This window comes from Drosophila takahashii, chromosome 3L, assembly GCF_030179915.1.
Source record: "Drosophila takahashii strain IR98-3 E-12201 chromosome 3L, DtakHiC1v2, whole genome shotgun sequence".
NCBI lineage: Eukaryota > Metazoa > Arthropoda > Insecta > Diptera > Drosophilidae > Drosophila > Drosophila takahashii.
This window is the reverse complement of record NC_091680.1, coordinates 6,897,537-6,923,731: the sequence shown is the minus strand read 5'-3', so window position 1 is coordinate 6,923,731 and position 26,195 is coordinate 6,897,537. Positions and strand designations below refer to the sequence as shown.

The following is a 26,195-nucleotide window of genomic DNA, read 5'->3' as shown; positions in this document are numbered from 1 at the left end:
CGGCCAAAACCAAAAACTGTAACAGAGTTATCAACATTTTGACAGCTCCAATTGGGGGAACAACAGAATTATGCTAAAAACAATAAGCGGATTTAAAAGGGAACTAACGCATTAAGTACTTAACAATTTTGGATCCCCGAAACGGAGGAAAAACTTTAATTTAATGCCATTTAAATCAGAGATGAGTTTAAGCGGTGTTTTATGCGAGTTACGAAAAAGTTATTACATGTAAACTGGGTGGGGTCTGATTGGGACAATTTTATGGAAAATAATATATTATTTTAGGAATGTAAGTACTTAAAAAACTTTTAGCAATGAACTAAATATCCCTACCTAAATCCACAAATTAAATTATTTATTTCCAATAAACTCTCAAGCAACATTAATCTCTCTTTTTCTACCAAATGATGAATAATAAATTGAAATTTAAAGTTAGTAAGTAAAGCCCTTCCCTTTAAGCCCTTAAATATCTCTTACATTTTGGCCATTCTGCCGATCAATCACTCACTCAAAAAGCTTTGATTTTTTCCAACTTTGGACAGGAGTCTGGCAGCTTCCACTAATGAAGTTGGTCTTCATGGAGCTGAAAAACAATTTGAAGACCAAAATATGGTAAGGAAAAAAGGGATAGAAAAAAACTACTTTTAAAGTGTTTTTTTTTTTGTTAGGCTATCAATCAAACTTCAAGGAACAAAGGGTGAAATACAAATCTTTAAAGGAAAAGAAAAAACAGATTTTGTTTAAAATTTTCAAACCCTTTAAAAAAACTGAAAATATATTAAAATTTAACGGAAAATAAAAAATCAAGCAACAGTTTCTCAGAATTTATTTTTACCCTTATTATGGCCATATAATTTTGTTAGTATTTACTAAAATTCCCAATCATAATCAACATTTGCAGCTTTAACAACAAAATTATGATCACAGCGGCAGACACGATGCCAAAAAATCATTTTCATCTGCCGCCTAATGGATTTTCCGGGGACTGAAGGCCAAGGGGCCGGAAAAGTGGGAGAAGGGGGAGGGAAATTCCCCTGATATAGAGTTAAGGAAAGGCAAGAAAAGCCACAGATGCCGCCACATGTGTGTGCGTTTGAGCGCCTTGCCACTTTCAGTTAATTCCCTTTACTTGGTCGTAAACTTTACGCATTCACTGTAATCAAATTTTATGAAATGCTCAGAGCCCCAGCTTTCTTCTCCTTTTGTTCAAGGGGGTTTTCACTGTGGCTGTGAGTGTGTGTGGGTTTGTGTGGGTGGTGCACTTTAATGTCTTTACTGTGGCTTTTTGGGTGGTTTGAGCTTTGAGTTTGCGGCCTGTGAATGAAAATTTTGCGGCATAGATAATTAAATAATAAATTGTTGTAATGTCTACATTTGCGCCGCCCTTCGACTGTTGCATTTGGCCCTCTGAAAAGACTGAAAGACCATAAATGATTTATATGCACATTGAATGCGTCGACAATAGATTTAATTTAACGATGTCTTGGCGACGATGATGGCGATAATGATGTAGCCGGCGACGCCGCCATTTTGGCTTTGCTCCATGGTGGCTTTCCCGCTTTTCTTTTTCCGATTTTCCCCTCCACGCACATATATAGAGGTAATTACGCGGAAATCGTGGAGCTCAGAGCTCAGAGGGTGGAAGGAAAATAGGGGAAGCCAACATCAATATTCTTCCTTCATTCGCATATTAAATCTATGTCATTTTATATAAATTAATTTTGCCAATGACATTCAATGTCTGCTGGGGCGAAAATGGATTATGAACGTAATATATTGCAGATATATTGGGGGTGGGCGGTGTTCGTTCTTTGATGTGTGTTTGTGAACATATTAATGCGATATCGAAAACCAAATCGAAAGACATTGATAGAGAGTTGAATTTTGGGGATGGGGACATTTCGTTTTTGGGGATTTATTTGCTTTGGTGCTGTACTGCTAATGACATGTGGCTATTATGTTTGATAAATAAAATTATATTCAATTTAAAGGTGTAGGTGATATGCATTATGAGTACACTTACTCAAAGAAATTTTCAATATTTCTGGGAACAAATTCAAGCATTTAAATATATGTATTGAAATTAAATATATTCAAACATTTATTGGCAATCAAAATTATAATTTATTTTAAATGAAAAAAAGAGTTAAAATACTTAGTAGGACAAAATATGTACCTGTTTTTTTTCCATTTCTATATTTTCTATTTTTATGCGACATCATATTTGATTATTTAAATACTTATAATTAAACTCTTTGAACAATTTATATTCACTTCCATTTAATTTGCGGACTTTTGAGTTGGAAAACCTTGAACTGCGATGCTTCCTATTCATGGCCGAGCAATTACTGACTGCAATTTGATTGAATTTAAATTCTCGAGCTCGCCTTGAGCGGTCCTTATCTCAAAGTCAGTCCCGTCCTGTGACAACCTCTGCACCCCCGCTCGCACTCTTCTTCCCCTTGGGCGAGTCATAAATTATCCTTAGATCACGCGCCAACAAAAGCGTTTCCTACACTTCACTTCTTCTGGTTCTGTAGTTTTTCCTATTGTTTTTTTGTTTTTGTTGGTCCTTACGCAGTGACCTATACAATGCATTCCATTGGGAAACTAGTGGTTCTAGTTCCTGCCCTGTGGACCCTTATCCCTATCCCTTCTCTATTTTTTTTGTATTTTTAACTAGCTTGAATTCCTGGCAGTCACATGCCGACAGAGGCGCAGCGCCAAGATGATGGAAACAGCTGACATTTCACTTTCTTGATGCGATTACGCAGCGAGGAGTGCCCACCCTGTTTTCCCACCCACCGCACTCACTTTTCCCGGCCTCTTCCCCCCACACTGCAAATTGCTTACGGTCACGTAGCAGCGGTCTTTCCTCTCGCTTCCTCCGCCAAAATGCCCCAACTTCTGGTTGCCTCCTTTTTGCTGCTGTTGCGCGACAAGAATTTTTTGCGCTTCAAGCGGTGGCCAAGAAACTCTACACTGAGCGAAAATTTAACCTACAACATTAAATGTTTACATTTAAATTTATTACTTAGCACAAAAAAAAATTTTTTAATTTATTAAAAATTATTTGAATATTTAAAATTGTGTTTTTTAAATTTGATTTGATTAAATTTGATTGAAAGGAGTCAAGTATTTGTGGTGATTTTCTTGTAAAAATACAAAATAATAAAAAACATTTTTGTTGAAATTATAAAAATGTATAAATATATTTAAATTACTATTATTTTCTTAAGAAACAATTTGTAGTTCCAAAGTTTTTTATTAATTTTCAAAAAGATCTTCAAATATTTTAATTTAATTTGGTATTTTTTCTCACTATGAGGCAGGAAAATATGGATGAAGAAAAGCATTCGGTGTGAGTTAAAATGGGGTTGGGAGTGGGTAACAAAAGGAAAATGGTGCCTAACTTAATGAAAATACCAACGCGTCGTCATTTTGGCCGCAGAGAGGCTGTTCTTGCCCGTCCTCCTGATTTCCGCAGGCAAGTTTTTCCGCCCCCCGAAGCTATCCATCTTGCATACCATTTTCCCCATTCCCCCAATATGTTATTTTTCATGCGTTTTAGGCGAAAGTGTTTCAGCCCACTGTGCGTTAGAGTCTGCGTTTTCCTACTTTCTACCCCATCTTTCCATTTATTGGCATTTTTTGATTTCTTGCTCCATTTTTCAAGCACAGTAGTGTCTCGAAAATAATAAAACTTGTAATTAAATATTTTGTATATTATCGCAAATTTAGTTTAGTTCCAATAGGATTATAAAATTGTGTCTTATTTGGCCATGTAATATTTATTTTGACGAAACATTAGTTTTAATTTAAATAATATATAATTTAAATTGTATCTTAAATACCCTTTATCCATTTTGTCCAGTCCTCACTGTTTCGAAATTTGTTGATTTCTTGCTCCAATTTCGTTCTATTTTGTTTTTTTGCTGCCGCTGCCTTTGGGAAATTTGCATATCTCGATAGTGTCATTAAATTTACATATTTAAGATAAATTTAAATTCCTTGCATGTTTTGTTGAATTTCCATTTGGTTTTTTTTTGCCCATCTTTCTGCGTTCCAATTTCATTTCGAGTATTGTCCTTTCTGTCTGCTCCTGATTCTTCTTCTTGTTCGTTGGTCCTGGCCCATTCTTCAAATTTTGTCGTTGCTATTGCAAATTTATTGTTTGTAGGCTTTGGGGGGGCGGAGGGAGTGGCATAACATTGTTTACAGACTGTCTTCATATATGTGTGTTATGGTGGTGGAGTTTTTACAGACGAGGGCATGTTAATAGGAACTTAAAATAAAAGTTGCCTAAAATATGTAAAAAAATAATATTATTGAAAATCAATTGAAGATTAACATAAAAAAATTTAAAATAATGGTGTACGAAGTTAGAAGACACATTTTTTTAATAAGTAGATTGTAGCTACTTTTTTCCCAGACATTGCATACGCCTAAAACTTTGTTAAATAATTAAGGACTATTTTGTTGACCGCCGCTGTCAAATTGGGTGGGTTTTAAGTGGGCGGTGGGCGTGGCAGTGCTTTACAATGCGTGGGAGTCACTCTCATCTCGTTTTTTCTGTTTTAACCCCCTGTCTCCTTATTTTTCGTTGTCGTCATCATGCATCATTTGTTTAGTCCCTTAGTCCTTTGTTATGTGCCAAAAGCTGAGGGGCGGCGGAATGTGGGTGGTGGAAAGTGGGCGGAAGGACGTGTGTGGGTGGGCGGATATGTGTGGTGGGTGTCGCACTTTTATGCGACGCACTTGTTGAGAATATTAATTTTATTTAAATATTTCAAAATAACACACAAGTTGCTGGCTTTACAGTTTTTCGGTCCCCTCTTTTTTATTTTAATCATTTTATTCTGCGACATTTGCGTAATGAACTGAGCTAATGGGATTAAAACCCATGCCAAACGGAAACTGTCAGAAGAGATATCAAATGAGGAGAAGAAAGAAAATTTTAATTTTCCGGAAAGAATACGCTTCGTAGAAGGTTACATTTAAAATGCACACAAATTTAACATTGGAGTATCTAAGCTTTTAATTAAAATGAATTAATTTATATTTTTAATTAAATAATAATAATTATTTTAATAAAGAACACAAGAACTATAAATCTTTTATATTTTAAAACAAGAAAATCCTTGAAAGGATTAAGAGGTGTTTGTGTTGACCATCAAATGTTAAATAAACTATTTTTTAAAATATCAAAATATTCCTAAAATTTGTGTATTATAAAAATAATTAAAAATAATTTCTTTTAAGTTGTTAAATAAATTGTTATAGTAATAAAACAGTGGGTTTGCCTATTTATTTGGTATTTACAAAGTTTCCTCTGCGTTTTGTAGGTAGGTGTAAGAGTTTGGTATTTTAATTTTGAATACCGCAGTTTATGTCATAAAAATATCCCAACATTAAGGCGTTTCCGAATAATTTGTTACTTTTCATTTTAGTATAGAGGTTCGTGCTTGTTTTTTATTTTATTTGTATTTTTGTAGCTTCGTTGAGTATTTTTTGCCATTTGCATTTAGTTAATTATTTAAATTTCTATTTGCGAATTTGCAACAGCAACAAATATACTTTGTGAGAGGCGAGAGAGGAGAGCAAAGTTTGCCGGCGTAGCAGAGAGGAGAGCACACAGCGAACGAGAGCGAGTTCGCTTTGGGGGCTCTCTCCACTCAACTCCCAAAGTTACTCTCGGAGAACCCGAGTTACGTTTTGATTACACTACGTTTTTAATACACTTACGTTTTAATGACTACTTTACCCAAAATAGGAATATGTGTCCTATCCCAACACTGTTTTCAAAAAACACACTGACCAGCACTGAATCGATCTTCCATATTTCATAGTGAGTTTTCTTAAATAGAAGACAAGAAATATAGGTAAGTTTATAATTATTTTAAAACAACAAAGAAAGTGTATAAAAAGACCACCATCAATTTGATTATATGTGAAGCAGAGAGGAGAGAGCGAATCGAACGAGAGAGCGCGCAATCGGTTCGCCTTTTTGCGCTCTCTCACTCCCACTCAATTGCCGTCGCTGTCGCGTTGCGCTTTCTTCGTTTTTTTCGGCTGCGCAAACTTATATTTTGTCGTTGTAATATTTTGCATAAATATATAAATTAAAGCGCGTGACGAAGCAACAAACAAATAGCCAAGGAAGCAACAAAGAAAAGGGCGGAACAAATCGAAACGAAATCGGACAAACTTTCAAGTGCAAAAAAAGTGTGCCCTAACTGTGTGTGTGTGTGCCCGTGCGTGCGTGTGTGTTTTGTGTTTGTGCGCGACCCTGCGTGTGTGTGCGTGCGTTTGTGTGCTAAAAAACAGAACGTGCAACAAGAAGCAAGAAGAAGAAGCAGCGACAGCAGCTGACAGGCCAACAATAAAAACGAACAAATTCCAATAAGTAAGCAGCATTAAACTAAAAACTAAAGGAAAAACGAACAAAAAACCCAAAAGAAAAACAACCTTTGGAAGCCCCGCAAAGCAGAAGACGTAACAATGGCAAAAACAACAACATTTTGCAGCTCTCAGCTAATTGAAAGCGAATGTTGTTGTTTTAGAGCAATGCACTCGATAAAAAGAAAGAAATGGCATAAAAATACATAAATACGAACGGCAGTGCATAAAAAAACAATAATAAAATTAAGAATGACTGAAAATGTTCTCCGAGAGAGCAGGAGAGAAAGAAAGCGATTGTGATTAGTGTAATTATTTAAATCTTATCGTAGTGCAAATAGTCTTTTTTTCCACTTTTGCTTTGCTCACTTGTTGTCTTCTTTGCCGGCGCTCTCTCCCGCTCTTTTGCTGCTGCGCTCTTTTGCTACTTCTCTCTCTTCCTCTCTCGCTGCGCTGTCATTGTCCTTAAATAAGCAATAACAAAAAAAATACAACAAGTGCAATTGATAAAAAGTTATAGCGTAAAAACAATTTGCAATTGAATAATTTCCCTCGGCATATCAATAAGTTTATAGTGCCTGTATGTGTGTGTGTGCATTTGTGCCTGTCTGGCAGCGTAAAAATAAATTTGCAAAAACAACAAAAATTGGCTGGCTGTGTGCTATTTTTAATGCCAAAATGCAAATTTTGCAACTGGCAGCGCGGGAAAGAGACGGGAATAGTGCTAAAATAACTCGCTGAAGTGCTCCGTTGCAAGAACAACAAAAACCACACAGCAGGCCAAGTGGTGCCGAAAATAATCAAAAAAAGTTGCAAGTGAAATATTAATTACAAATTAGAAACACGGCAAAACGATCTGGATATGGCACAGAATGCGATAAAAGAGCGATATAAATAGAGAGAAAGCGAGAAAGAGAGCTAGCCAAAAAGTGCAGTCAACAGTGTTGCCGAGCTGCAGGCAGAGTCAACGAATTGGACTGAAAAAGAAGGAGTAGAAAAAAGTAGTAACAGGTGTTAATTAGCTGTAAAGTTTTGGAATTACTTAATCTTATTAAATAAAAAAACTTCTTACCCAAAAAATATTTTGAAATAATCTTTTCTATGGTCATTTTTAAATACCTTTAAAAAAAATGTTTTAGGCAAAAAATTAGTGTTGCAAAAAAAAGGAATTGAAATTAGGAATGAATTATAATATAATATTATAATATAATATTTGCCACTTATGAAACCATTACTCCTCTCTAACAAAGATTGCTATCTCCAACCAAAAAAGAAGACTAGAGTTTGACTAAGCAAAAATACGAAAAGGAAGTGTTAAGAATACTATAAAACACTTCTCAAATATTTGTAATTGTAAAAAACACTCTAATCGCTGCCATGATTCGCCTCTTCTAATCTGCTTTATCTTAATCATCCCTTTTTCTATTGCAGTCGCGAGTCAATTTGAGAGTGCTATTAACTAAGAAGTAGAAAACAGTTTAAGAAAAGCGTTTTCGCAATGCATCCACGATACAGCCCGGCCCCGCCCCTTCAGCAGCAGCAACAGATGGGCGGTGGTCCGCCCCACCAGCAGCAGGGTGGCGGAGGAGGAGGGGGAGGAGGAGGCGGTAGCATGAGGGGACCCTCGAACAACCAGCAATTGCCGCCCCAAATTCCGAGATCCCAGACCTATTCAAACGTAAGTTGAACACAAATCACATCTATATTTAAGGTGGATAATTTTAGATTATTATTTATTGGTCAGCTATCATTTGTGGGTCAAAATATTTGCTTTAAGAAAATTAATCCGAATCAAAAAAATATTTTTCAAAAGTTAAACTTGAGAGTTAGATCTTCATATTTATCATTTATTATATTATTTAAGTTTTTTAAGAATTTTTAACAATAATTAAATCACAAGATCCTACGTGGTATTTGTACTTCTATGGTATACTTGCTTCGATGATCTTTAATAAACCTCAATGTAGATCAATTAAGTTCAAAAAGCCGCCTGACCCCATCAAAACTCGAAACCAATTCGAAATAGCCTGGTATAAAAAGTGTTGGCCTAACATCTAAGCAATCAAAGACCAACAAAGGCATCAATCAATCAATGGCTCCATGCATCAATCAAGCAATCAAACGGCCCACTCGCTCGCACTCCCGCCAGTCAGTCAGTCAGTCACACAGTCACTCACTCACTCAATCGCTCATTCAAATCGGACTCAGGCTGATGATTTCTGATTCTGATGCTTCTTTCCACATAGAAGGCGCCATTTTTGCCTTGCGGCCGATAGGGGGCGCCACTGCAATCGACATGTGTCATACGCAGAGTCGTTTGAATCCGGGAAATGCGGGATGAAAATGTGTGGGAAAATCAGTGGGGAAAAATGGGGGGCAGAGTACGCATTTGAGTGGAAAATTGCTCCCGCTGATGCGACTGCCATTGGCCTGGCAATGATATGGATTTCTTCTAACCATTTTCTCCATCAATTTGCTGACAGTTGCAGTGCAGGCAGTCTAATCTCGATTTTCGATGAGAGAATCGGGGCAATAGTGCCCCATTATCCTCGTACCTGATAAATCATTATTCACACACTCACCTACTCACATAGAAAAAGGGGCCCCAAAGAAAGGACCATTTTAGCTGGATTTCCTTTTTGCTAATTTCAATGGCATTACACACATTTTTCAGGGGGTGTGGGCTTTTGTGCATTGTGAAATTTCCATCATAATTTATGCATTTGCTTTCTAAACACCAACAACGCACCAAAAAAAAATTAAAATGGAAAATGGAAAACACGAAATGGGAATCACACAAAGGCAACATTTGTAAGTAGTCCCCTTCGTCCTTCCTCAACTGACGAAATCCGGTTTACCTGCGTGTTATATGGGCACTAGGGCGGTCCAAAAAATGAAATTCTTTTCTTACCCCTTAACATGGTATATTAAAGTATGCAAAAAATGTATGTAAAAACAAAAATTTTTTTTTTTTGAGATTTAGACCTTGCGAAACGTCTTCAAAGTTTTCTTTAAAATTACTCATACGACATGTATAACAGTTCGAATTTGGTCGAACAAAATCGTTCTCCCATTTCTTGTCTTGTCAAATTATGAATTTCGTTGGAATAATTGGTAAAAAAAGGAGAGCAAAACATCAACTGAATTGTTGATATCTATGCCACCTTGATCAGAAAAACTTTTTGATCGAAGGCAACAGTGCGTATGGGTGATAAACTTTGAAACCAATTCGCAGGCCCTAAAACACGATTTAAAAAAAATTTTTTTTTGGTATACCTTGAATACCACAATGCGCATCGTATAAGCGGGTGAGAGTAGGACCTTAAAAATTTCCATACAAATGTGGACCGCCCTAATGGGCACACTGGAAAATATAAGTTTTGTATTTATATAGGGATTTTTAAAAACGAAAGTCTGGGAAATTTACAAGAATGTTTTCGTTTGCTTATCCGTGAATTTGGTTAATATATGTATGTCGCAAATCGAATTCTTTATTATAGCGTTGATCGTTAAGGATATCGATAATAAAATTCTTTTATTTCGATAAATCAAGGGTAAATCGACTTATAATTGTTTTTTTATATAAACATTTAGGAATTAATAAAAGGTTTATATTTATTTAATATGAATCAATATAATATTATTATCTACGTGTTATTTTACCAGCTTTTCCATTTATTTCCCCGGTGTATATGTTTTCTATATGTACTCCATATAATAAACTATTCAAAGCTGTTGCGGCATAATACTGAGAGACGGGGTATAGTACGAATCTGGGGCTGATGTTGCTCGTTTGCTGCGTTTTTGGGTAGCCCAATCCAATCCCCAATGCCTCCCCTACACACCTGCAATCCCTCCAGGTGTGCTCGCTTTGTAGGCAACATCTATTTGGCATCCTCTAATGGCCAACAGGCGTTGCTTTGCTTTGGCTTTCCACGGGAACGTTCTTTCATTTAAACAGCTTTCAACTCACGGCAACAACAAAAACATTCTGGCAGACCACATCAAAATAAAAAATGCTGAAAAAAAGAAAATTCATTGAGGGTTGAGGATGGGTGGGGAAAAATACGGAAAAATTGTAAACAGTCGCGCTTAGTCAGCGCAGCCCGCAGTCGACGTCAGTTATTGTGGCTGGAATGAAAATTATATTTCGCATTTTGTGTCCTACACAGAAAAATGAAGAAAGGAAAGTAAATAAATAAAAGAGGAAACGGGCAAGTTGCTCTGAAGTTTATGGAGTTAAGGGAAGATATATATATTTAAAATTACTTTGGACCGCACTTTGTGATGGCAATGGGCGAGAGTTTTGCGTGAGAAGAGATTGTAAATGTCGAGTTTGAGAAGAGTTTTGGATATTAAATTTTCAAAAAGTTTTTAAGTGGAGAAATAAAAATAAATTCTTTTGTTTTGCGGCAAAACTGAAATTGCATTGCAAAAGTGAAAACACTGGGCCATTTTTATAAATCAAAATATTACAATAAACTAAATAAAATAATTCAATATAATACAATTTATTTCTCAGTGATAACTGTAATAAATTTCATTTAAACTAATCCTTTTGATAAACCAGATACTTCAGAAAATCAAAATATTTTCCCTCGAGCATTCTCAGTCTTCTTGTCAGTCGTATTTCCTTGCTCCCTCTTCAGTAATTAGGAAATTAAATACTACAGGAAATATCCAAAAGGAAATATCATTTACACTTCTTTGATTTGCTTTTCCTACCCCAGTTTTTGCGTTTACCTTTCTCCTACTCCTTTCCCCCTCTTCTTATAATTTTCCTTTTGGCAATTTCTATTTGAGTTTGCCAACCGAAAAATGTTTCCGAAAAACTTTACAGTATTTGAGTTTGTGCGCTAAAAAGTTTGCTCTCAACAAAATATTTATATATTTCTTATAAGAAGTTTGTGTGTGTGCTTGCTTGGTCACGTAGTAATTTGTGATTAAATTCAATGTTGACAATTGCATCGAGTGAAGACGGAGGAACAGAAAGTTGTTAAGGTAATTGCGACCGCATAGGCTGGGGATGCATTTCAATTGAAGAAGCTGCTGACCATCCAGACGAATGGATGGATGGATGGGGGATTTATTCCGGGCTCTCCGACTCCCAAAATATAAAATGCAGCGCTGAATGCCAGACGAAACGCCTTTGAGCAATGCGCCTGCGTCGGCTTGTGGATCCTGTTGCTGGGAAAACAATTTTGCCGGCTCCTCCAACAATATGCAATGTGCGATGTGTCTACGATTCATCGTGCCAAAAACCGAAGCGAAACCGAAGCGAAACTGCCTGGCTCTGGGCCTTACTCAAAAACCTTACTCAATGAGAAATTCAGAATCCATTCGACGATTGTCAAGTTCAGTTACAAACGCCTTTTCCTCATTTTGCGCACACCACAAAGCGGAAAGCGACCACCAGAGCCCCAGCACATCACAGAGATTGCCAGAGACGACAGCCTGAAGTCTGAAGCCAAAAAACCGAATCGAATCGAAATCAAATTCAAGCCCAATAAATCCTACTAAACAAAGAAAATAAAATAACAGCCAAGCGAGGAGCCCCCAAAGGAGTCGTCCTGCAAACACACATCATTTCCACACAGTGCAAGCTCGCCATTTTGTGTTTTTCGAAAGAAAGAAAGAAAAGATAAAAAAAGTTTTTAAAAGCCATACCGCAAGATTCAGATTCTGCATTAAATATATATTCCATTTTTCCCGTGCGTATACGTAATCTGCGTCGAAGTCAGTTCATTCTGTCCATGATTTACAAAAATATATTTATACATATTAGCCACTGAGAGAATCGGGAAGTGCAAAGTGCAAGTGAAGTTCAGTATTATTTACAAAAAGCGTGAACATCTAGAAGTTTAAACCGAAATATTCTGCTCAAGAACTCACTACTTCAAGTAGTCCAAGGATTCCAGTCTCTCAGCGCAACAATTGTCAGCACAAAAATTCCTACGAATCTTAGCCAACTAAGAACTCTAAATAAAAACAGAAAAAAAAACAACTAAGAAGGGTTAAAAACTCTGAAAAGAAAAAACAAAAAATATTAAGTAAATATTAAAGAAATTTTCAAAGTGAACACCAAAGCAAAAAGATCTACAGTATTATTTTACTAAAATAAATATATAGAAAGAACTCTAAGCGATAAATAGAGACAATAAATTTAAAATAAAAATAAAAACCAAATTAAATTTGTGACTCTAGCTTAAAAGTAAAACACGTATATAAAACTAGCTTAATTGTGAGTGAAAAAGATTTAGCAAATTGCCATAAAACCAAAAATAAAAAATTAGTTGAAAAAAGCTTAGCTTGAATAAACAAAAACCAAATACAAATATATTGTGTCTATTGATGTGTGTGCTTAAGTAACTGCAAATTAAAAACTAAAAGTAAATAAATAAATTAAATTTCAACTTTAATAAGTGTTCAGTGTTTAGCCAATATAAAATCGCATAAATAACTAGTCAATGTTCTAACTAAAAAATCGATAAGAAAACTTAGACACAAAAAAGCAGACAAGGCTCAGACAGTCGCAAAACGACGGAAATCGAGGAAAGGAAAAACGACGTCGCCAGGCGAGGAAATCAATTTACAATCAAACCTGCTCACCAATAGCCATTAAAATTGCGTCAATCAAGAGAAAAACCTCGCCATTGCCCGCAGCAACATCGAAGCTAGCCAATTTCAGCCAACAGGACCCACAGCAGCAGCAGCAGGAGCAGTCCGGCGAATTTAAGGCAGCAGCTGTAAGCCAATTGGTGGCAACAGTTGTGCAAACAACAACAGCAACAGTAGCAGCAACATCAGCAGCGGCGGCAGGAGCAACATCAGTAGGAGCAGCAACATCCGCAGTAGCAACACCAACAGGCGGCGCTACATATCCTAAGGCCATCAGCAGCTCCTTGAGTCAGCAGCAAATAACAACACCACCGCCGCCGCCGCCACCACCAACAACCACTCCACCACCACCACCACCGCAGGAAACCACAGCGGCAGCAGCAGCAGCAACAACAAGTGTTGCCGGGACGACAGCAATCGCACAAGCAACACTAGCAAAGGCTAGCAAAACCACAAGCAGGACAAGCAGCAACAGCAGCAGCGACAGCAGCAACATCAACAGCAACATCAACAACATCAGCAACAACAGCAGCAGCGGCAGCAACACCGGCAACAGCAACAGCAATACTAGCGACAGCAGCAACACCAGCACCACCACGACGCTGTACACGTGCTCCAGCGCCTCCTCGTCGCTGATTGCCCAGCCGCCGCCAACAAAGATATTTAAGACGGATCACCATCTGTGCGCCGCCTACGGACTGCCGACCGCCACCGCCGCCGCTGCTGTTGGTGGGCACCCCTGCGTCTACTGCGTGATACCTGTGCCCGTGGTGAGTGTCCTCATGAGTTGAAAATACCTTTACTAATAAATTTAAATAATTTGAAATCAAATAAAAACACCTCTTAACGAGGTAAAAAACTAGTGACGATCGCACCTTCAACGTACAAAAGTTCTGATATCAACTTTTGTGACGAAAAATGATTTTAGATGCGACTAAATAAGTACGCTACCTAAAATTTACTCGTTCGGCCCGCTTTAGCAAATATTTAATATCTACACGAATGTTTTTCTGTTTTAGCGTGCCGAATGAATAAATTTTAGGTAGCGTACTTATTTAGTCGCATCTAAAATTATTTTTCGTCACAAAAGTTGATATCAGAACTTTTGTACGTTGAAGGTGCGATCGTCACTAGTTTTTTACCTCGTTAAGAGGTGTTTTTATTTGATATCAGAAGTTTTTGTTTGTTTACTTTTGCTCTCATAGGTGCTAATATAAACATTTAAATTTAAATTGGTCATAAATCATAATTTTTAAACTATTGTAATTTAACGAATTAAGTTAAAAAGGCGTTGAAGTATTTCAAAATACCTTTTAAACGAGGTATAGCACATGTCTGTACCTTTAGTAGTGTAGAACTTAAAAACTAACGAAATTTAGCCATTTTTAGCTATTTTCCCGCTAAAGTAGCGGCTTTTTCCAAAAGTCGTAGAACAAAAGATTCCTATATGGAACTCTTAAGTGCAAATTTACTGATTCCATGACCCTAAAATACAGTTCGGATACCCTCCCACAAAATTCAATACTCAGGGAGCGTTAATTGTTCGAGCTGGCAACAGTGGCTATTTTCGTATAAAAATAACTTTTAAACGTGACTTTTTACAGTAATGTGTTATATACCAAAATTTAAGGAATCTCAAGGGCTATACAGTTTAAGGTTTTAAAGAAAATCGTTAGAGCCGTTTTTGAGAAAAATAAAAAAATGCTAAAAAAAAAGTTTTAAAAAATTGTCTTTTGTTCATATTTTTTTAACTATTACATTTACACAAATTGCATATAGAAGACGTTTATAGCATTTAAAAATACCTTTCAAACGAGATGCAGCACAAGCCTGTAGCTTTAGTAGTATAGAAGTTACGGCTTTCCGAATTTTAGCTATTTATAGCTGTTTTCCCGCTAAACTAGCGGGTTTTTCCAAAAGTGGTAGAACAAAAGTTTTTTATATCGATATGATGAACATCATATCAAATTTTCAGAACTTAAAAAACATATTTTGGACAAGTGGACAAGTGGACAAGTGGACAAGTGGACAAGTGGACAAGTGGACAAGTGGACAAACTGACAAACAGAAATTAATTTTCATTTTGGGAAGAAGAAGAAAATCTTATTTTGGCTATAACTTTTGAACGGAGAGTCGGATTTTGACAAATGATCCCTCATTCGACGGGTATTTTCAAGAGGAATACAACTAAAACATAGCGAGGGGCATTTATCCCCACCGGCCCCAACAGCTCCAAATTTCGAAATTTTCAATTTTTCACTTTCACCGCTCTCTCTCCCAAGCCAATTGATTTTCTTAAAGTCTTGGTATGCAATCCTTTAAGGGGTTATATACCTTTTTTGAGCGAAAAAATTGAGGGAACTTTGGATTTTTTTTTTGGTGTGTAGCAATTATATTATGACAGTGAAGTTATTATTTATTGATAGTACATGTTTTTATCGAAACAACAAGCCTTTGTTCTTGAAAAAATATGAATAATTTACGAAGTTATGGCAATTCTTTCGGAACCCTTTTTTTTTTATAGCGGGTTGCGGTGACCACGATGGAAGTCCAGCAGGTCAACTGATATCAAAAAACCAAAAAATTTTAGTTAGTATAGTATTATTTCCAGTTCGTGAACGATTACTTTTAAGAATATTTCCTTTTTTCTGCATACAGTAACAATTTTTCCAAAAAGTTGATTTTTCAAGTTCTAAAAATTTTATTAAAAAATTCTGATCTGCGAAATTAAAATTGGCGCATAAAAACTGAATCGTTCACGAACTCGGCACAATCATTACGAATAATTTAAAAAAAAATTGAAGAAGATCGATCAAATAGTTCTTGCGCAATCGTGGTCACAGCGAAGGCACTTTTGGAAAAACACGACTTTGAGATAATCGCATTCAAAGTTTTACGTTGACGTTGCAACTATTGAAGTCGAGCGCGTCAAAACGCTGTTTTCCTATCGAACTATTATTCGGATCTGTATGAAAATTTGGGAAGATGTTCTCTAGGGGATATACTTTAAGATTCAGCAAAAAAAAAAATTTCGTTTTTTTTTAAAAAAAAAAGGTATATAACCCCTTAAGTTTTTGCAATACCTTTCGATTGGTGTATTACTCATTACGATCGGACTATCACTGCCGATTTTCAATTTTGCGGCTATATAATAGTAGTCGCCTTCGCACACTCTCCTGGTGCGCTTCGTCACTACATGGACTGCCGTCCATAGTGATTATCTGTAATCCTTCTGTATACCATTGAAAATTTTAAACATATTTAACAAAAGATTTCTGAATATTTATTTATTGATTCGAAAACGAAGATAAATAATATTCCAATATTTAGAAATATTTAAAACATGTTATATTTATTTAAAAATAAAAATAATGTTATGTGATATATTTTCTATTTATTGTCCAAGTTTGCCTACAAAACTAAAATCTCGGCTTTTTCAAAAAATTCAAGTTACGGATTACATTTAACTAAAAACTATTTTTAAATCTATTCCCAAAATATTGGTTTATTAATAAGTATAAAAAATCTATAATTTTGGGATAGGAAAAACTTAATTTCTCAAATAAAATAATATTGTTTTGTATTAAATTCTAAGAATATTTTGTTTTAAATGTATTCTAATTAAAATTTTTATTGAAAAAGTTTTTTATATCTAAAAACTTTTAAATTCAACAAAAAATGTAATTTTAAAAGGAAAATAAGATTCAAAGAAAACTTTTGTCGTGAGTGCGTCATTAGCATAGGCTTCTTTTGATTTTTTACAGTCATTAAATATTGAAATAATTACATGGGATGTGGGTATGGGATGTGGACCTGAGACCTAAGATGGTATCTTCTGGTTGTTAGCCTCCTCAATGCTCCATGGCCGCCGTCAATTTGCTTATCTTGCCTGATGATTATCCTGTTCCTGGCTGCGTGTCGCGTACACCGGGCGGTTTCTCATTATCATTTATTATCCGCTGCTAGGGAATGAGATTCCTTTATACAGCAACAACAGCAAAAAATTGTACCTATATTATTTATATTTTCAAGTTGGAAAGAATTTTGTCAGGATTTTTTGGTTTGGGGTAATCCGAAAATCAAATGAATTGTTCAGGTTCAAGGAGTTTGAAAGGGAAATGGTTTTTCTGTACTGAAGCTGTGCACTCATGTGGAATGGGCTTACGGCTTTTTCGTTTGCCCTTTTATGATTCTAAATTCTTAACTTTTTCTTTGAATATTATTTGTGGTATTCTTTAATAAATTTGTTAAATATTCAAAATGATTTTTTGATGTGCATATTTAAAATTTTTATGAATTGCTTTCATTGGAAAATAAATGTAGGCGATATATAAATTTAAAATCCAATATATCAGACCCTTAAAAAAATCATAAAAAATATAGGTGAACCAAAATGGTAATTTACACAAAATACTTGCAAAAGACTTTTCTAAAGATTTAAAATTATCACAGATTTCTATGATTTTAAGTGTGTTGTCAATTATATCAGGCAGAATATAACAGGTCCTCATCTTCAGAGGAAAAACCCGAGAAGTAAAGAATAATTTGCATACATTTTTCAGCTTTGCAATACAAATTACACGGCTCTCGGGCAAACAGAGGCAGAAACAGAGGAAGTAATCTTGAGCTAAATAACAGAAATCTGAGGAGGGGCACCTCCCAAAACCACCCACCCCAACCCCCAGCGAAACCACAGAGCCCACTTCAGAACCCACTGCCATTAGCAGCGTCAGCTGTTTGTCCACTTAAAGAATGCCCAGATAATCGAGGCAACAAATGTGCCTAATGTCAATGACAATAAAGACAAATTATACAAATATTTGACTAACTGACTGCCTGACTGACTGCCTAACTGACGAACTGGAATGATAATGACACTCATTGTTCGTGTGTAGAACAAGGAAAATTTCATTAAAAATCCCCTTACAACAAGCAAATGGGCAAATCATTGGCTCAAGAGGGTAGAAAAGTGGAAAACTGCCTGCGCAGGCACATTTTCAATAATTACAACAAAAATCAAGTCCAATGACCGCAAATAAATCTGAAATAATAATGATTATTAGCCTGTGTGTTTGGGGGGTTTCGTGCGAGGGTTGCTCGAGCAGCACTCATAAAGCCGCGAAAATGTTTTCAATTACAAATAGCCATGGAAAGTAAGGAGGTCTAAAGAAAGCAAACGATAAGTTTGGTTCAACGGGAAAAAATGCAACTGAAAAATCTTTTCATATTATTCATTCATTTTCATTGTTGTTCGGAGGGTGCGGGGGGTTTTTCCTCATTGTCCATTGCCAAGAGTGAAAAATGTTTTTCTCTTATTATTTCTATTTATTTTTTTCTTTTGCTCTTGGGTTCCTTCCCTCTTTTTGGCTCCCTCTGGTGCTTTTCTTTTTTTCCATTTTTATTTCTTGTGCTTTTGGGGCTCAGGCGAACGAGATTTATGTAAGGCACTGTCTGAGCTCACTGCCTTTTTCGTTCGTTTTCTGCTCATTTTGTTGATTTCTAATTAATTTTACTCGAAGTGAAAATGAATTGGCAAAATGCCCTGCAGACACAATACTAAATACGGGAAAAAAGAATGAAAAGCAAAACCAAAGCGAACCCAAGTCAGAGTGGATCCTTCAGTTAAAATATGTGATTTCCTGAAATATTTTGTAGCTGCAATTTCGGTTTTCATTCCGTGTTACTTTCAAAGTAATTGCTTGCAGATTGCTTAGCATGGTCAGGGAAATGGGTATATCTTATTGCTAGAAATCTAGAAAGGATAAACTTTTGGTAATGGAATTTATGGAAATTGGAAACGGAATAAAAAAGTTTTCTATATTTAAAAGCTTAGAAAAAAATTGTTTCTATAAAAATTAAACTTTAACTATAATAAAGTGAATAAAATTTAAAATTACCATTAATTATATGAATTAAAATAACATTAAAATATTTGCCTAAAAAATGTTCTATAAAATGTAAATTTATAAAATAAATAATAATTTTAAAATGTTATAAATAAATAGAAATATTATAAAATAATATTCATCGATTATTTTAATTATATTTCTTGCTAAGCGTTTTACGTTTTGTCATTTAAATTTTTTATCTTCAAATAATGTAAATTCAGTTTAGTTTTATGCAAATTTTAAAAATCATATCGTCAGTTAAACTTAGCATTTAGGTATCACTTTCGGGTAACTTATCCGATCTTTATAAGCAGGACCTGCATTTTTCTGCTGCCGTGCTAAGTGGGCAGATGGCCACGCCCACCGCGTGGAAAGGCACTTATGATCTGCGTGTTGCAGTTGTTGCTTTGACTGTTGCTGTTGCTCTGCTGCTGCTGCTGCCCGTTTCAAGGACCTTTGAGTGGTGGCGTTTCACGTGGCGTTTGCGTGACATCGCCGCATAGAAGGCGCGCCTATGAATATGCATTATTATTTTCTATATGCGACGTCGGGGGTCCAGTGAAGTGCAGCTAATTAGCAACTGACATACATTTGCAACTAACCCAAATTGTGGCTGCTGACGAGGTTAAGTGTGTTGTTAAAGTCCTGGAATTTTTAAAGTCCCTGCTCAGCTCCTCTGGCAAATTGTGTGGAAAATCTTTTTCGGGGAAAATATTCCGTACATTCTTGCATACCAAATGAGATGAGTTTTTGTTTGGTCCATGGTCCTCGGTCCTTGGTCCTTTTGGTAATTGTTATTGATGTGGAAATATGTGCGATTAGCCAGGCTCTTTCGTTGTAAAACCGCTCAACCCTCGGTAGAGCAAAAAGTTTTCGGCCCCCGAAAACTAAAAAGTGAAAATTTTATGGCAGACAAAAAAGCAAAAAAAAGGGCAGAAAGCGACGCCATATTGGATAACATAAAATGGCGTTTATGATGGGCAAAGTTTCATCATTTGCAATTTGCTTTTGACCCTCCTCCTTCTACCGGCTTTCCCGTTTGAGTTTTCCAGCAAATTTAACATAAACCATTTCGGTTGTCTCTCTTTTTGCTTCTCTGACTCCTTTTTTATATTTTTTCATTTGTTGCAAACTGTTTTCATAAATGATTTTCAACCAAAGTACTTAATGTGCCCCTTATATTATATATATTTGTATATTCCGGTTTGAAATTTCGTAACTGATTCAATGTTTTCTGTGTTCACAGTTTGCCCAGTTTAATGCCACTGACTCTGAGCATTTAATTAATGTTTTTACAAACTGTGAAAAAACGACGAATGAGGTTGGAAATTGTCCCGTGTGCTCACTCGCTTACAAAATAAATATAGAAAGAGATGGGAGGGTGGGTGAAAAAAAAGGAAACTTTACGAGCCAGAGGAGGAAGGGAAAAAAGTTTTCCGGGTAATTCCATGAAATGGCATTTCATTCAATTCAATTTCATGCTCTGTAATTATTTTGTACAAAATGTTCGGGGCAATATAGTATAGTACATACTCGGTACAACGACAACTGTCGCAACAACTAATCAAGTTGAGTCAATGAAGCACAGAGCTCTCTGCAAAATGGGTAGAAATGGGGAGGTTAAATGTCAAAGTTGAATATGTTGCAGGACCAGAAAATGACTGGAAATGTGTGTGTGCTTTCAGTGAATTAATGAAAAATAAATTTAGATTTTCGACATACCAAAGAGACAAAATTGAATTTCTCTTTTGATGACTAAACATCCAATTTACCTCAATTATTCACCGCCTTCGGCAAGCCGTCTGTCGTCGCAATCGAGTTTATTAATCATATATATTTCAATTCACTTTGCATTCGAGATTGTGCAGGTGGTTTTCGCATTTAAGTGCCACACATCTAATTTACTAATCACTCATTCGAGCATCAATGTCCGTCAAAATAAATTACAAGTTGTTGTGTAATTTTATCCAATCAATTTGGCCCCAACTTTAAATCAAATTGTATAAATTGTAATCCAATTGAGGCAAATTCTGTTTCTGTTTTCACTTTGCCAAAAGTTTTCGCCAATTATTCAATTGACGCTTTTACTTTGTTAACATGGTTAGGAATCCATTTAACTTAATGGTAAGCTTTGATAAAATACCATTTTAGCTTGTAACTTAATGGAGATTATTAATTCTTGTGCTTAAAAAGGCTAAGCTATATGGAAAAATTAAATCTTTCTTAGAAATAATTTGTGTAAGTTATTTGATGAAGAAATTTATATTCATTAAATAAAAAACTTCGAATATTTTTAATAGTTTACTGGTTTACTGATTTAAAAACATTTTTTTAATGGTTCATAGTGATTATTATATTTTCAATTATTGAATTTATTTCACCTTTTTAATGGTAAAATTATTTTTATTTAATAAACTGGCCTACCTAAAAGGTGTTTCTTCATTATAATGACAAACAAAAATTGTTACTCGGCAATTATTTAATTATATTTATCAATAAATTGTGAATATTTTTTCAAGAATACTTCACATAAAATTAGGAGCAATCTACATTTTTTTCCATTTGCTTCAGCTGAAGAAGCTAGGAAAATTGAAGTCTTAAATAGATTTCCCAGGGTGTGCACTAACAATTCTTTGACTTTTGCCACGTTTTCATTTCTCGCTTTATTTTTGGCATCAAGCAGCAGTAGTGGCAGGCAGGCAGCCTTTTGAGATTCGTTACGCTACAACGCCTCGCAGATGCGGCTCCTCTTTCGTCCTTAAAGCTATATATGTATGTGTGCCTGAGTGTGTGTTTGTAGGCTGCTGCTGTGTGAGTGTGTCCTGACACATGCTTGTGCTGCTGGTGCTGCTGCCAGAGCCACTTGGCCAAAGTATTTTAACCTAAAATTTGTAAAAATAGCACATCAAGAGGCATTCTCGGGGCGCCTTCTCCGTCTTCTGTTTCTGCTGCTTCTTCTTCTTCTTCGGTCTTCAAGTGGATGCTCTAGAGAAATGTACACACACACTTTCACAGAGGAGAAATATGGATGGGGTGTGTTAAATTTATCTACTGTACCACAGTGCGTATGCTTGATGCTTTATTTATTTATTTAATTTGGCAGAGGCAAAAGCGGAATGATGAAATGGGTATAGCACTGCATTGTCCATGGGTGTCCATTAGAAGGGTGTTTTTTTTATTTGTGCGGGGCTGTGGAATAAAATATGTTGAGCAATTTGTCAACAGGATATCTCAACCCCCTGTTGTCGCGTAATGAAATGTCATTAACATTAAAACAACTTTCAACACTTGGTCGTCTTTCGCCATCTCCCTCTCAATGTTTATATGAGTGTGTGTGTATTTGTGTGTGGAAAATCATGATGAAAAACAACAAAAAAAAAGAGGAAAACCGAAGGCCAAAAAGATTTCTATGTATGTGCCACCATCATCATCAACTTTTGTCGCCTGACTTTTTCTCGATTTCGTTTTGTTAATGAAAAAAGTTTGTTCTTCTCTCCCTTTTTGCTGCTTTGAATTGTTTGATGAGCGAGAAAATATTTTCCGATTTTTTTTGTTCGTCCTTTTCGTCCCGATGACGACGCCTTTGACGTCCCGGCTTCATCAACTTTTCATTAATTTATTACACGCCTGGGCCACGCCCTACTGCTGCCCCTCCCGCCCCCTTTTTCCCTGCCCGTTTTCATAATCAGTGTTCAGTTTTGTTGGTTGCTCGTCAAACGGATTCCTTATTTTGTTTTTCCCTCATTTTTGCTTGTTTCAATCAATGTTTTTATTAAAAAGTTTCCTTTTTTTTGTTTGCCCTCCTATGGGCCATGAACTTTGACATTTTTGACTAATATTTCGGGCACTTTTATTGCTCTTACTATTTAATATTATGTATTTTGTGAGTAGGTGAATTTAAATGGCAATATATATTGCAATTATGATAAATAATATAATATCTTGCTAAAAAACATTTTCTAATTTATCTATCAAAAATATCAGCTTTTCTCTAAATTTTTCTATTAGCATAATAAGTTATTAATAACAATTTAATAACTATTCAGCATTTAATAGAAACAAACTCTGTTCGATAAGTCAACACAGAGAATTTAGCTGTCTTAAACCCAAGTTTAAGTATAGCTTCTCCGGATACTTCCCTCCCAAACTTCCCTCTTCTCAGCATCTTCATGCTCCTAAACAAATTGCAAGTTCGCAGCATCATTAGCTTTGTCCGAAAATTGTCACGTTCGGCACACGTGTGTGCGCAAAGCTGCATAATCCGGCTCCTTGTGTCGCCTCGCTTTTGGCCAAATCGTCGTCGGCATCGTCGTCGTCGTCGTTGTCCGACCATAACCACTGTTGGCGGTTGTCGTACTACCTCTCTGCCTCCCCTTTGCAGCACCCCCTTTCTAACCTTTAACCACCTCCTTCCACATGGCTATCTCTCGGTTCTCGGTTCTGTTAACCAATCCAACCGCCAACGTAAACCGCTAAGTGCTTCCCTTTGTTGCGTTCCATTCTCGTGTGCTAGTAGTTCCTGATTTTGCCCCGTATTTTGTTGAAGACCTTCAGGGGTAAACGGAAGTTTGCCATTATTGTTGCTATTGGCGTTGAACAACACTGTTAGCCAGTGTTGGTCCGCTAACAGTTAAACTATAGTTTATCTCGTGGAGGTACAGTTAAACTTTATAAATTGGGAAAATCTACAAAGGTAACGAGATTGAAAATAAAATCTTAAATCAAGGCATGATATTATTATGGCGTTTAACAACTACCTACTAACAGTTAAAGCTATGTTATATATAAGATTATATTTAATAAGTTGAATACATATAACTAAAGGTTACCCCAAATTCTTAAAAATTACTTGTAATAAATCAAATTTTACTAATAAAGCTTTTTTAATTCGATATAATAAGGTTTCTGTTTCAAGGGATTTATAAAAAAATTGAGAAATACAAGGATCTAATAAATATGGTTTAAAGATGCTTTAGTTTCGCAAAGTTTACGCTGCTTCAATTTATACGAACAACCCGAAATTGAATTTACAAAAGTTCAAGCCACCGAAGTTTGACTGTACTCCAATCTTTTTCTGGAGTGTAACGTGCTGACGACTTTCGCATGAAACGTGCTCGGCATAAATCGTTTTCAGCTCGAAAAGAAAGGGGAAAAGTGAGGAGGGGACGATTAGGGGTTGTGGGATCCCCCGCTTATGTGCGATATATGTACATTTTCTATATATATGTGCTTTGACCCTCGCTTCAAGCACTGCAGAATGCTCATTATTCGCCCTGTCTCCCTCTGATTCTCTTGCCACAGGATGGCAGTTACTTAGCTTATTGCTGAGTTGCATTACAAAGATTTCTTTGTAAGAGATAAGAGATATAGTGATATAGTGCGGTTGCCCTCACATCATATAGTACGGTATTATTTTTGATTTGCTTTGGGGTTTGTTTAAAGGGTGAAATGTTTGAGTTTGGGGTGAAGGCATTTAATGGAGGGTACGCTCATAAATGGGTTTATTAAATCTAGTATTAAGGGAAATAATTGGTCTTTCAAAAGTGAAAAATATATGCAACTCAAATTTTTTTCTAGGTTTTTTTTACGATTGACTTTAAAGATTTATTCATTTCAAGAGGATTGCAAAATCTCTACTACTTTTTTCTCATCCTCACCAAACGTGGCTTTTAGATAATCTATAAAAAAAGAAGTTGCTTTCCATTCGAATCCAACTGAGTTAAGCCAATGGCAGCTGGGAATGTCAAACTTCAGGACCAAATATATCGTGTCTGTGTCATAATCAGGATGCAGTCAGTCACATAGCAACCCCGGCAACTCCTTTATCCCCTCGTAACCCCCCCGTAACCCCCCCGTAACCCCCGGTTATTTGACATGCACTTAGCGATTGGCGAGAGTGGAAGTCGGAGTTAGTCGGAGTGGATTTTATACCTCCCCAACTATCCTCCTTATCTGCAACATTTTGCAGATCCCTCGTGTGGCTGCCGCTGCTGCTGCAGCTTCTTCGAGGAATGCGAAATGTATTATTAACTCTCGGCAACGTTTTTGACACATCCATTGATATGCACATTTGTGACTTGTCGCACTGCATTGACTGTCAATGTGAATGCATTTCACATACAGATATATACATATATATACGGTATGTATATAGAGATAAAAGTCAGACAGCTGCGGACTGGCACATTCGATAGTGTTGTAAAATGCATAAAAAAGTGCTTAGCATATTAAAAACATAGCCAAAATGTGCAGATGGGACACCAGAGTCTTTGTTGAATGCTACGTGCCCAGTAAAAACGAATGGCGTGGGTGGGTGTGGGTGTGGAAAATGCCACAATTTCCACCAATGCACGCACCCATTTTATCCCCTTTTTATGTATATACAATGTTATTCTTGTGCAAAAATTATAAAATAAAATAGAAGGAAAGTCTGCAAAAGCACCCAAATCTCCTTTGTATATTTGTTTTGAGGACATGGGGATAAAGTCATTAGAAAAATGGAATTCCTCGGACGTTATATATTTTAAAATGAATTGTAAGAGTATTCAAATAACTTAAATTAGTAGAATTTTACAAGAAATAATTTTTCAATAATTTTTTGTTTAAGTTATTAAATTTTAATTCTTTGGCTACACCTAGCTTACTGTTTTTAGAATAAAGTGTATAGGAAATTTCCGCGAGCGAAAATGTACCTGCCACACGTTGCTACATTTTCCAACAATTTTCAACATTTTTGCAACATTTTTGATTTATACGCTTGCTGCACACACACCACACACACACACACGAAAAAAAACAAAAAAGGACCTCTAATGCATATGCAGCATTTTGCATACGTTTCTAATAATTCATCTTCGTGTTTTGCTGCTCCTTCGAACCCCCCGCCCCCTCTTAGCCTCCTTTTACTATCTTCTTTATCTTCATTTTTTCCTCCAACAGCAGCACCAGCTTCTTCGTTTTTCTTCAGCGCCGTGTGTAAAAGTTCCTTTTTTGGCGCAACTTTTGCTGCCTCAGCTCTCAGCTCTGCCATTACCAATTTTTGCATATCTCTGTTTGTGCAGCTTTGAACCTTCACCTCTTGCCACGCCCCCTTCCGCCCCTCACACATCTTGTGTTTTTTTTTTGTCTACATTTTGGAAAATTGGAAAATAGTTTTTCCGTTTGCGTCTTTTTAGCCATTTTCTGTTTTCGTTCCTTTCTCCTTTCTTTTTATCGACTTATTGTGTTTGACGGAAATGTGCTTTGTCTGTCTGTGCCACGCCCCCTCACCGCCCCCCACCACGCCCACAT

The 26,195-nt window shown here is 36.2% G+C and overlaps 1 protein-coding gene across 4 annotated transcripts in view; it reads left to right on the top strand.

The window, feature by feature from the left end:
- The first annotated feature begins 6,039 nt into the window (after window positions 1-6,039).
- The window catches only part of shep (alan shepard), a 140,593-nt gene continuing 120,437 nt past the window's right edge, over window positions 6,040-26,195 (top strand). For 2 of the 4 annotated variants that reach the window (XM_070214881.1, XM_070214880.1), the window contains exons 1-2: window positions 6,041-6,406; window positions 7,831-8,077. In XM_070214881.1, coding sequence (XP_070070982.1) covers window positions 7,898-8,077 — 180 coding nt within the window. In that variant the 5' untranslated portion in view covers window positions 6,041-6,406; window positions 7,831-7,897. Of the gene's footprint in view, window positions 6,407-7,830; window positions 8,078-26,195 lie in introns of all 4 variants that reach the window. The other 2 variants (XM_070214879.1, XM_070214878.1) reach the window with 2 other exon arrangements.